Below are 11,757 nucleotides of genomic sequence, written 5' to 3'. Positions count from 1 at the left end.
ATTCATTTTCTAAAGCTGTGGGTTTATGCCTTAAATATTCAAAAGTGTGAAACTTGTACCCATTAGGCTGTATAATGAACACACACCCCCCCCCCCCCCAAAAAAAATGTTATCCAGGAGTTTTCATTGTTAAGGATCAGAAATAAAGAGGTACTCTTTATTGATAAAACACAGAAAAGATTTAACTAGTGGCCACAAAAGGACCAGTCTTTAGAGGAAGGGAACAATCTAAAAGAAAACAGCTTTGATATTGCTTCTTGCTAAATTCCACATCCACAGATTATTATAATATTCAGACTCTGTCCAGACCTCTTTATCTGAAACAATATAAAATAATATAATAAAACTTTATCTGTCTGTAAGTCCTTTCCAATCTTTAATGGCAAGTAAGTCTCTTTTGTTTTTCAATTTGAAATGTAAGCACACCATTTTTTGTTAAAAGCTAAACTGAACCAAACGTATTTAAAAAACGAGCCCTCGAACTTACATGAGCGTGATAAAACTAAATAAAATAAAATAAAACACATCAGACATGGGGACTTGTGACTCGGTGACTTGGACTCGAGTCGACTCGAGTCGCTATTTTTAGGACTTGAGACTTGACTCGGACTTGGAAGTTAAAGACTCGGGACTTGACTTGACTTGAGACACGATGACTTGAATGACTTGAGTGTTAATCACATCATGTTTTCATTTTGAATATAAAATATATAAATTATTTTTTAAAATAAAGTTGACTACTCAGCTGGAGCGCAGGCTGAGAATAGCGTCGTGACTGGATCAGGACACTATCATCAGTCATGCCCTCTCTACCTTACACACACCACGCCCACTTAGATCAGATATCACATCACATCAACATGTCAGCCTGAGAGGTACCGAGGGTCATCGCTTTTGTCTTCAATAGTTCGAGCCTAAAAACGCGTGGAAAACGCTAGTCGCGCCGCTTTCTCCTTCTTTCCAAAGCGCTCGGACAGAAGTGCTCCTGGGGCGTCTGTCGTTGCTAAGCATCCATGACACGCTCTCTCTCAATGAAGACGCGGAAATTTCAGCAAAGTATAAATGGATTTGCAGCACTAAAAATCGCTGGCAGTAGCTCTGCTACTAAATTTATTTCAAAATGGCAATCCATATACAGCTATGAACAGCTGTTCCTTCATCTTAGCTGAGCTTTCAACGTTGATACGAGAAAGGATGAAGCTGATTGGTTAGTTATTGTCACATGACCTGCGGTGCGCTTGCAGCATTCTGAAAAGTTTAGATGTTGAGCGCGTTGCTTCCATTATGAGCGCGCATACATTGGAAATAACGAACTTGCGCGCACAAAAGACGTGATGTGAACGGCCCCTAATGATCCGCTAGCAGGCCATCAAAAAAACGGATTCCAGGGGTGGCGCTAGGGTTGGGCTAAGGGGGCATAAGCCCCGAATATTTTGTTACCTTGTCTTTCTCATAGAGCAAAACAGTTAATCAGAAAAACAAATGTAGCTGCCGCGATTACCCAATCATGACAAGTGCATATATATATATATATATATATATATATATATATACAGTACAGAATATAAATATGACGTATTTTCAGTTGTTTTTGTTTCATACTTTTTTGTTATGTACAGTACAGACCAAAAGTTTGGACACACCTTCTCATTCAAAGAGTTTTCTTTATTTTCATGACTATTGACTATTGTAGAGTCACACTGAAGGCATCAAGGGCTATTTGAGCAAGAAGGAGAGTGATGGGGTGCTGCACCAGATGACCTGGCCTCCACAGTCACCGGACCTGAACCCAATCCAGATGGTTTAGGGGTGAGCTGGACCGCAGACAGAAGGCAAAAGGGCCAACAAGTGCTAAGCATCTCTCGGGGAACTCCTTCAAGACTGTTGGAAGACCATTTCAGGTGACTACCTCTTGAAGCTCATCAAGAGAAAGCCAAGAGTGTGCAAAGCAGTAATCAAAACAAAAAGTGGCTACTTTGAAGAACCAAGAATATCACATATTTTCGGTTGTTTCACACTTTTTTGTTATGTATATAATTCCCCATGTGTTAATTCATAGTTTTGATGCCTTCAGTGTGAATCTACAATTTTCATAGTCATGAAAATAAAGAAAACTCTTTGAATGAGAAGGTGTGTCCAAACTTTTGGTCTGTACTGTACATAACAAAAAAGTATGAAACAACTGAAAATACGTCATATTTATATTCTATACTCTGAGAGAGAGAGAGAGAGAGAGAGGAGAAATGTAACAGTTTAATGTTGTATGTAAACTGTGTTTGAGAGAGAGAGAGAGAGAGAGAGAGAGAGGTGTTCAGAGAGGAGTCTGTTGGATGTTTAGTTTTATGGACTCAATGTTGAAAATGTAAAACATTTCAAACACTGTTGGCAGAAGTGAAAAATAAATAATTTTAGGAAGTTACACAGCAAAAATCTGAGTGTTCAATGTACTCTATAGGAGTACACTGAACACTGGTTTCAGTGTATATATAGGTCCAAGAGTTCGGTGTTCATTGAACACTGTAAAAAGTGTAAAATAAATACTCTCAAAATAGTTACATTTGAACACCTGGAGAGTTAAAATGTACTCTTATAAATAGCACTTTTTGACACCGTTTCAGTGCTTTTGAACACCTGCAGTGTAAACCTAGAACCTTTGCAGTGCTCATTATTTAACACTTGGAGAGTACAAATGTACTCTAAAGCTGGTACTTTTTTATTTACAATGTTTCAATAGTTTCCAACACCTGCAGTGTAAACCTAGAACCATCAGTGAATTAAAAATACTCCAAGTCAGTGCTTTTTATGTCTGTTTTATTTAACAGTTCATGGATGTTCAAAAACCACAAACTTATACAAACACATGTACAGGAACCACATATTGATAATCTCTATCAAAACCATAAGTAGTTTGCAGATCAAACGGCTTAAAGAAGTGCAATTTATCAACTTTAAGCATGGAAACATTCTGATCATTTCCCTGTGTCACATGAAAGGAATGAAAATGCTCTGCAAAACAAACTGTCTGAAAGTCCTCTGTTACAAGAAAATATTCTCGATTAAATGCAATGATGTCTTTTATCTGACTAAATACAGGCAAATCGTCCTCTTTGTCCGTGCAAACTAAAAGGCCTGGACGATACTCAGTTCCAAAACAAGTGATCCAAGAAGTCAGATCAACTTGACAGTCTAAGTCAACCTGCAGTTCTTCTGCAATCATCTCACCATGTGGCAAGTCAATGAGCTGAACAGTTTTTACTGGCCCACAGTCAATACTTTTAAATGGCATTGATTCCCAATGGTATGCTATAGCCATCTGATGTTTTTGGGCCAATGACTTTGTTACATTTTTGAAATTTTTGATTGTGTTCTTGAAAAACCTATGTTTGGCTTCAAATCTCATTGACCAAACATGTAGAATTGGACCTATTTTTCGAATGACTCTGGGGTAATGAATCATGAAGTGATGTTTAGGGATCATTCTACGATGTGGGTAAAGCTCTTTAAAAAGTTGGTGATGGTCAACAATGAGATGCTTAAGACATACTGTCATTCCATCAGTAACAACTGGAGAAAATATAATGTTCATAATTTGCAACAGAAGCAACAAGAGTCTATAGTGGGAATTTCCTTCTCGTAAAACATCTCCAAAGATCAAGGGCATATTCCGGATTAAGCAAAAAGTTTGAATGGCATTGAGACCAATTCCATTTCCAGTCTGTTCCAAGTTTATTCTGGTTGGACGATTTTTTCGTTCAACAAAGCCATAATTGTATGAGTATATTCGGTTACAAACATCTGTCTTGGATATGATTTTGTTGTCTGAGAGGTAAGCAAACAGCAACTTCAGCTCAAATTGCCCCACTCCTTCCAATATGTCATGCATAATGTCTACAGCATAATTTTCAGAAACATGAAAGTACTGTAGATCATTGAATAAACATTGTCGCTTAACTCCAAATGTGGATGGCAGTGTAGGATCTACCATGAGGTCATTGCAATGCTGATCATGCAGTTCTTTATTACGCAATGTTATTCTTGGATCATCATCCCTGAAAACCGTTTGTGAGGTCTGTTTGTCTACTAGACAAAAACGACAAAAATTGTTTGCACTGAATGATTCAACATACCCGAGTAATGTGTGCAATCCCAAATTGTCTCCAGTTACTTGTGCAATTGTTCAGTAAACTGGTTCATCAGAGAAAGGAACTTCAATTCCTGTACACTCAAGGACTTTCAGATCACGTACGAGGGGCTGTAAGATTAAATCAAATCCATACTTCTTCACATCCTCAGTATGAAAAAGGGCTAAAAGATGAATATTCATAAGAGCGGAGTTTATCTTTGGAGATAGGTTTCGTAAAACAAAGTATATACTTCCAACCTTATGGATACCATGCTTGGATCCGAGAGGATTTGCCATTTCAAAATCATCGTAGAATATCTGTATTTGGAGAGAGTTTGGTTTTTCAGAGAAGAGGGGGTGATCTCTAAAATAGTTACCATCACAGAAGTCTTTGTAAAACCCAGTTTTCTCACAAGGCTGCACAAAATGATCACAGATCTCTTGGTTGGTGAATATGAACTTCAAAGTTTGCAATAGAGGAATATAAACAAATTTGTCTGTTATGGGAACTTGATCATATGTGCCAGTAGTTCGATTCCTTCTAGTGTCATACCTCACTCCTAGGGCTACCTCAACAGGTTCTACAATACCCCATTTCTCACTGAAATGTTTTTTCCTTTTTGCCTCAGTGTTCAGTTTGCTAAATGGATTTTCAAGGTTGTCAAAATAATCGTCAAACTTTGTTCTGATATCCTCATCGTTAGAGAGTAATTTTACAACATCATCTTTAACGTTTGAATGCAATTCCTCTACAAGTTCCTCCATATTTTCAACAACAGTCGTTATGACATTAGTAGCCACACCACAGCCTTGGAGATTTGCAATAAGGGATGCACACATTTCTTGGGTATGTCGCCTGGTCTCATTACAGCTTTGAGAATTCTCTGGTTGCTCTGGAATTAAATTAACTACGGGTTCATCAGATACGTCAACTATGACGGGTTCGTTCTCAACTATGACGGGTTCGTTCTCAAATTGATCTAGACTTTTAGCGCTATGTTTGTTATGGAGATGTTTTCTAAACCCTGAAAAAGTCCAAAATCGCTGGTGGCATCCAGTCTGGTCACACATCAACTGAAACTTCTTACCAGGATAAAAGGCATGGAAAACTTTGAGATGACGGATCAACATTTGAACGGTAACAAAACTAGACTTGCAAACAAAGCATCTGAACATCATAACTCTTTAGTTGAGGAGCTTAGCTCTTAGGTCCTTGACTCTGGGAGTTTCGTGAGAATGACCTACATCAATGTTGTAGATGGTGGTCTGCACAAATGTGTACATGCCATTTAAGGCCTGGTCATAGGAGATGCCGAAAACATAATGTGCTTTGAAAAGTTCATCAAAGGCTGACAGGGAAGACTTGCCCTTGCAGGGAAGGAGATCACCATCCAATGCAATGTAGAACTCGTGGATGTGCTTTCTTGTCGTCCCAACTGCCAGGATGTAGGGCTGCCTCCGCTGGTTTGGACCAGAGTGCTCCTGAAGGCTGCGACATGACTGTAAGATAACAATAAACTGAAATGAATCTACACTGAACATCACATTTTGATGGATAAGTCACACTCTGATAGAAACCTTTGATGGCACAGTTAGCTTTCCCATACAGGATATATTCAGCATGTGATAAGGCAACCAAGGTTTTTGTACCACGGTCACACAAAGAGAGGGAATTAAACAGAGAGGTCATTAATGTTGGTTACCTTAGCACATGTCCCTGCAAACTCCAATACGTTGGCAAGACAAACAGACAACTGAAAATAAGAATGAACGAGCACAAGACTGCAGTGAAAAGAGGTGAACCCCACTCTCTAGTCGCTATGCACTTCAAGGAGGCAAAACATAAATTATCAGACTTAAAATTCTGTGGAGGTGGCATTGAAAAGAAACAGATCAATAATCTGGGGGGTTACACAATTGCCTTTTGACAATGGCTATTGCCATTGGAGATCAGGACACACTGACCTTATGAAATTTGACTACATGGTCCACAGCTTCCCGGGTACTGATCTTTACAGGTCCCTTCTTTCCACTTGGAGGTGGTGGCAGTAGGTAGACCAGCAGTAGCAGTGAGGCCATGTCACTATCCCAACCTGAGAAGGCAGAAGCACCTGCTTAAAGCATGATATACACCTGACCAAAACCTTTGATACTACATCAATATTAAAACTCAAAACTCTTTTCAATAACAATACTAGTTCTGCAACTAACATTTTTTTTGATAATCGATTAACCTGTAAATTATTAATCAATTGGTTGGATTAAAAGGCCAATTTATAATAAATTGTATAATAATATAAAACATTATCATGTTTTGTATTGTGCAATTTTCCCACAACAGCTAACTCTGTGATCTCTGCTCTGTTTTTCAGATGCGTTTTATGCATAGAAATGCGTTTTACACCATTGTGAAGTGACATCACTGACTGGAATTTTCCACAGTGATGTCACAGACCCAACTAATCGATAATGAAATTCTTTCTTGATTATTTTCATTATCGATTAGTTGTTGCAGCCCTAAAAAATATATTATTTGTCTACACAATTATTTGTCATGGTAAATAAATTAAGTCAACATTTGAAAGATACACACCAGATTCATGTAAATTATTTACCTGGGACCTCGTCATCCTCATCAGTGTTCTCCTCTGCAGACTGGATGAGATGGTCAAGCAGGGGTGTCTTGCTGATGTCCTTGGCTTGCTCTATTACTTTGGCCTTCAGGAAATCCCATTTCTCAAGGAGTTTTGATGAAGTCTCAGCTCCAAACAACAGGTCAAAGTCTTGCGCCACCTAAAGGGGAGGAAGCAAGCATATGTGTATTTGATGATGGTGGTATAGTGGTAGGTGACCGTTTTCATCTTTGAACAGCTGTTCTTGACACTGCAAAAACATAATAAATGTGCTTACAAAAAAAAACAACTTACCAGGCCTTTTGTGTCAAGAAACCTTGGGAACACAGTAAGCACTGTACTGCATTGCTCAGGATCATGGATCAACTTTTGCCTGTGCTGGAAGGTTTCTCTCATTTTCATGAAGATCTGTTCGTTGTCTGTGCTGTGTTTCAGTAGAGATATGGCCTCTCGACACTGGTCTCCCTCCAACTGCTGCACTTTAGTCACTTCTCTCTCTAAGTTTGGTCCGCTGCTGCCTGTAGTGTGAGAGCTCCTTCTCCTACCCCCATTGGTACCGCCATTGCTGAGTTCTCGCTGTGTGTTTTTAATCTTCCAGGCAATGTAGCCCTCATTGCTGTCTATGTCAAAAAAGTGTTCCTAAAGACAGTATCAACAAAGATGGAAATGTATAAAAAAATAGTTTCAGCATGAATCAATAGAGATCTTTAGAAAAGAAGTGTTAGACTTCTAAAATGCACCAGAACATTATTCATTTGTTTATTAAGATTAATCTTACTTTTAAATATGTACTCACATAGCCTTTTTTGGAGTAGGGATCTTTTAGAGAGGGGAACAGTGTTACTATCCCCAATGCACACTGTGCTCTTTTATCCATAGGGGGAGCACGTCTGTGGAATAAATGTTGTGTATTAAAACCAACACACCGGAAAACCTATGATCTGCGCAAGGCCACAGCTCATTGGCCACGGTTGTCATTTAATGATAATCACCTATTTGATTACAACTACCAAATCTGCAATTGAATTCTATGAATATACACTTTACCAAATCATGCACCATAAAGCATTTTACTTACCCATACTTTTCAAACATTTCAGCAACAACAATGCTGACGAGATCACGGCGTGCTCTGTCCTTCATCTCTCCTGTCATTGCATATTTTGCAAGGATTTTCTCACCTCCAGGCTTTTGTTCCAGAATTCTTTTGACAAGCTTGACAACAGGTAAAAATGTTATGGTAACAGTAACAGGTAAATGTAATGTTTACAACATAAAGATAAATTTTCTGAAAAAACATCACCTCTTTGGCTTGTGAAGAACTGTCATCAGTATGTAGACTTTTTGGGGACATCACAAAGGTGTCATCAATGCGCTGTCTTTTTGGGGACATCAGAGAAGCATCACTGTCTGATGAGGGTGATGATAGTGACAAGGTGTTTGTGCACGAGGACTGGATGGGAGAGTCTGAAAAGGGCAAAAAGATCATAATTAAAAAAAAAATATTTCAGTCAATGTTTCCACAGGTTTAAGTGAGGAGAGGTTAAAAAAAGGCATGGTGAGACTGCTTCCAGGAAACTTTTTTCTTTGCCATCTATAAATTACATGAGTTTTGGTAGTTAATGTGGCCAGACTTTAAGCAGTTTAGGCCATGATACATTAACTACTAGATGGCAAGACTGACTGTTTTTTGAGAAGTACTCGGGTCAACAGTCTTACCGGCTAATCCGTTTTATCTCAAATGTAGTTTTTCAAATCCTTATATGAACACTGACAGATAAGAGATAAGGTTGGAAATATGCAAAGTGGTCCTTTAACAGAGAAAGCACAAATCGGACATTGGTGAGAAGCTACTGTTTTGGTTTTGTGATAGCAAATAAATTACAATGTTAACACATTGGTATCGTTACCCTGCAGTGTACACTGTAATTGTACAAACATTTACCAGAAACTGAAAGAACATTAACAATGGTCCACAGGATGTCTGCTTTTTCCTCCAAGATGTCGCTGAAGACCTCTTCATCAACCTCTGTTCCACTGTCATCCAGCACATACATGTTTGTCTCAGGGGGTATGCTGAACTTCTCTTTAGCTTTGAATACAGAAAAAACATAAGTTGTTGTGTTAGGGTTAGAAAGTGGGAGAACAATAATGTTTTTAGCACTATTTTTATCTTAATGGGCAAAGCTACGGTAGACTAGCATGGTGCTAAGAATAAAATTTCATATAAATGTACATCTAAACCAGTGGTCGCGTAAGACTTTCACATTGTCCTTTATTTTGATGGATATGGTCGTAAAAATTGCACCTTAATATATTTCTCTATTTTAATTTTCATATTTTAATTATAAGACATTTAATAGCTTTCGTTTTAATTCACATTTTCATTTTTAATCATTCATGAACTTACAGGATATAGGAGCATATAGGCTAGATTGTGCATTTTTTTAATATATGAAGAGTCACTTTTCATAGTCAGGGTTTGTACAGATTTTGAAGAGTTTAATTTAAGCACTTTTCAAGCATTTTTAAGGTCCCTAAATCCATTTTTCAAGCAGCAACAAAATTAAAGAATATAAATAGTATAAACAGCACCCCTTTAGAAAACTACAAGCTAAAATATTAGAATCTTCAATATAATACAACTTATATTAAATCACTCTTTGGATACTTTTTTAAAAATGTGGTTATATTTTTGTATATTTGTTGTCAACTGTAAGTTAGGTTGAGTTTTTTGTAGATGGTTGGCATAATAATAATGATAATAATAAGTATATAATACATTAATATCTTCCTTAAATACCTTAAAATATTATTTTAATAAATAAACATTGTTTTAAAAATGACACGTGAAAAAGAGTGTTTAAGTGTTATTTAACTGAATCTAAACATATTCAGCCAACACTGATTTGTTTTATTTATTCTTGTCAGTGGCAGCTCTATTAGTCTGTATTTACACAGTAAGACATGATGCACAGATCTATATTGTCATATCAGATTTTATTTGGCACGTCCATTGCTATGGTTACTACTATCACGGAACGATTATTTACAGAACTCAATCTGGTAAAAGCGGTGGTCACTCCGAAAGTTTAGTCCTCTAAGCATCACGAGAAAACTAAACGTTCGACTGGCTACAATGCATACAATGCTGCAGACGTTAAAATTTAAACTTTTGCTTTTGTAAATAGAAACCAGAGTGCTCAGACAAACGTGCACGACGGAAAGAACAACCCCCCCCCCCCCCTACATTACAATTATATATTGATTCGATATTAATTAATTTAATAATGTTTTTAAATAATTCAGTCAAATTCATTTGTCTCCGATTACCTTTGGAATGGCTGGTGAAGGCTTATTCTCCCATAGCGCTCATATCAGTGTGTTTCTTACATAACAGGATGCCTTTCAGTCTGTTGATCGTCGACGCAATCAGTTTTTATTTATCTTCTAGCCAGTTATCGATAAAATTACAGCAAGCAAGCAACATTTCTTAATGCAGATGTTTGCGCGCCAGGTGAATACACGAGGCGCCAAATACATGGAATTACACGAGACGTGCTTCGTAACAGAGGTTGCCTCGCGACATTAAACAAAAAATAAAAAATACAGATTGTCAGCCGTTTTTATTTATATTTTTAGTTAACGTTACATCTGATGTCCTGAAGAAATAAATTTAAATCAAGCATTTTCCAAACTTTCGAGACTTTGTAGGATTCGACCTTCAGATGTTTCCGTCACTGCTAAAAAAAATCAGTCAATGACGGAAAATATTCGGTTAACACGACCTCTGATCTAAACTTCAATTATAAAGAGAACTAAGAGAAGAATGCCATTAACATTAACTTACCCTCCCTGAGAAATGCTGGATATGATACTCCATTGAGTTTGATGTACTTCTTCTTTCCTTGGTACTGCACTTTGAAAAGCATTGCTGTAGTTTTCCTCACATATTACTAAAACATAAAAATACAATTGGTTTATTGAACACGCACAATACCAAATGTAGTGCAAATAAAGTCAGACTCAATCATTTCAGACGGGAATCTGTAACGTTAGCTTTCAAGGATAGCTAGTCAATTTAGCCTGCACAAGGCGCGAAATTGGGAGCGGCAGCTAACGTTAACAAATGATTGCTGCATTTTCATTTTGAAATTTCATTTAATGGTCAACGATCAACGTTAACATCACCAATAAAAAAAAATATCTGCAGTTTTACCAGATTTAACATTCACCATTACTTTAGCTACCATTGGTATAGTAAGTTAGCTAAACTAAATTACAAAATGTCACACCTCTTCTACTTCTACATTAGCGTTTTTAGTGTTTTAGTTATGGGAATTAAAACAAGAAGACAAACAGGAATATTCGGGATGATTCACTTGGTGATTTCTTACCTATGGTCCCGCAGAATCAAAATGTCGACGACTTCAGATGTCAGTTGGAAACTGGTGTCCACGAGGCTGCATCATGATTCAACCAATGACAACGCGTTGTCGATCTGATGACGTATCGAAACCTAAACTCATGTGCGGACGGGACAGCAACAGATTGACTCTCAAAGTGTTCATCATCCCACTATTTACACTACAACAGCTCCACATCAACACTGAACCAATACACTAACACTTGAGAGAGTTTCTGGTGAAACCTGACAAGTGTACTTTAAGCCCAGTTTACTCCAAAGTGTATAAATTATACTCTGGTCATCAAAACTCTGGGATTTTAACACTCTGACATTTGCTGTGTACAATTGAACATGAGTATTTACAATGCAAATCCAAATTATTTTAATTTACTGACAGTTACTTATATCTTGTCTTTTAACTTTATTAAGATCAGATTCTGCAGGTAAAATAACAATATTAAGGTGACTTGACTTGGACTTGACTTGACATAGCTTGTGACTTGACTTGACTTGACTTGCCCAAGAAAAAAATACTTGGGACTTACTTGAGACTTGAAGGTTAAGACTTGAGACTTACTTGAGACTTGCACATG

General features: G+C 37.4%; 1 protein-coding gene across 4 annotated transcripts; it reads right to left on the bottom strand.

Annotated features, from left to right (window-relative positions):
- Positions 1-2,794: 2,794 nt before the first annotated feature.
- LOC113047553 (uncharacterized) lies at positions 2,795-11,502 on the bottom strand. Of its 4 annotated transcripts, XM_026208927.1 has the most exons (11): positions 11,154-11,502; positions 10,607-10,712; positions 8,702-8,848; positions 8,060-8,223; positions 7,835-7,971; positions 7,553-7,646; positions 7,051-7,395; positions 6,739-6,916; positions 6,089-6,216; positions 5,827-5,877; positions 2,795-5,623 (listed from the first exon to the last, which is right to left on the bottom strand). In XM_026208927.1, exons 2-11 carry the CDS (start codon positions 10,686-10,688, stop codon positions 5,309-5,311), a joined length of 1,641 nt encoding a protein of 546 aa, XP_026064712.1. In that variant the 5' UTR covers positions 10,689-10,712; positions 11,154-11,502; the 3' UTR covers positions 2,795-5,308. The 4 variants fall into 4 exon arrangements, with proteins under 4 accessions (XP_026064712.1, XP_026064713.1, XP_026064714.1 ...); XM_026208928.1 differs by having other exon boundaries at positions 10,607-11,502; XM_026208929.1 differs by lacking the exon at positions 5,827-5,877.
- Between the last annotated feature and the right edge of the window lie 255 nt (positions 11,503-11,757).

This window comes from Carassius auratus, chromosome 28 (assembly GCF_003368295.1).
Source record: "Carassius auratus strain Wakin chromosome 28, ASM336829v1, whole genome shotgun sequence".
In the NCBI taxonomy this organism is placed as follows: domain Eukaryota; kingdom Metazoa; phylum Chordata; class Actinopteri; order Cypriniformes; family Cyprinidae; genus Carassius; species Carassius auratus.
Note: the sequence above shows the minus strand (reverse complement) of the source record. Positions and strands in the feature narration are given on the sequence as shown.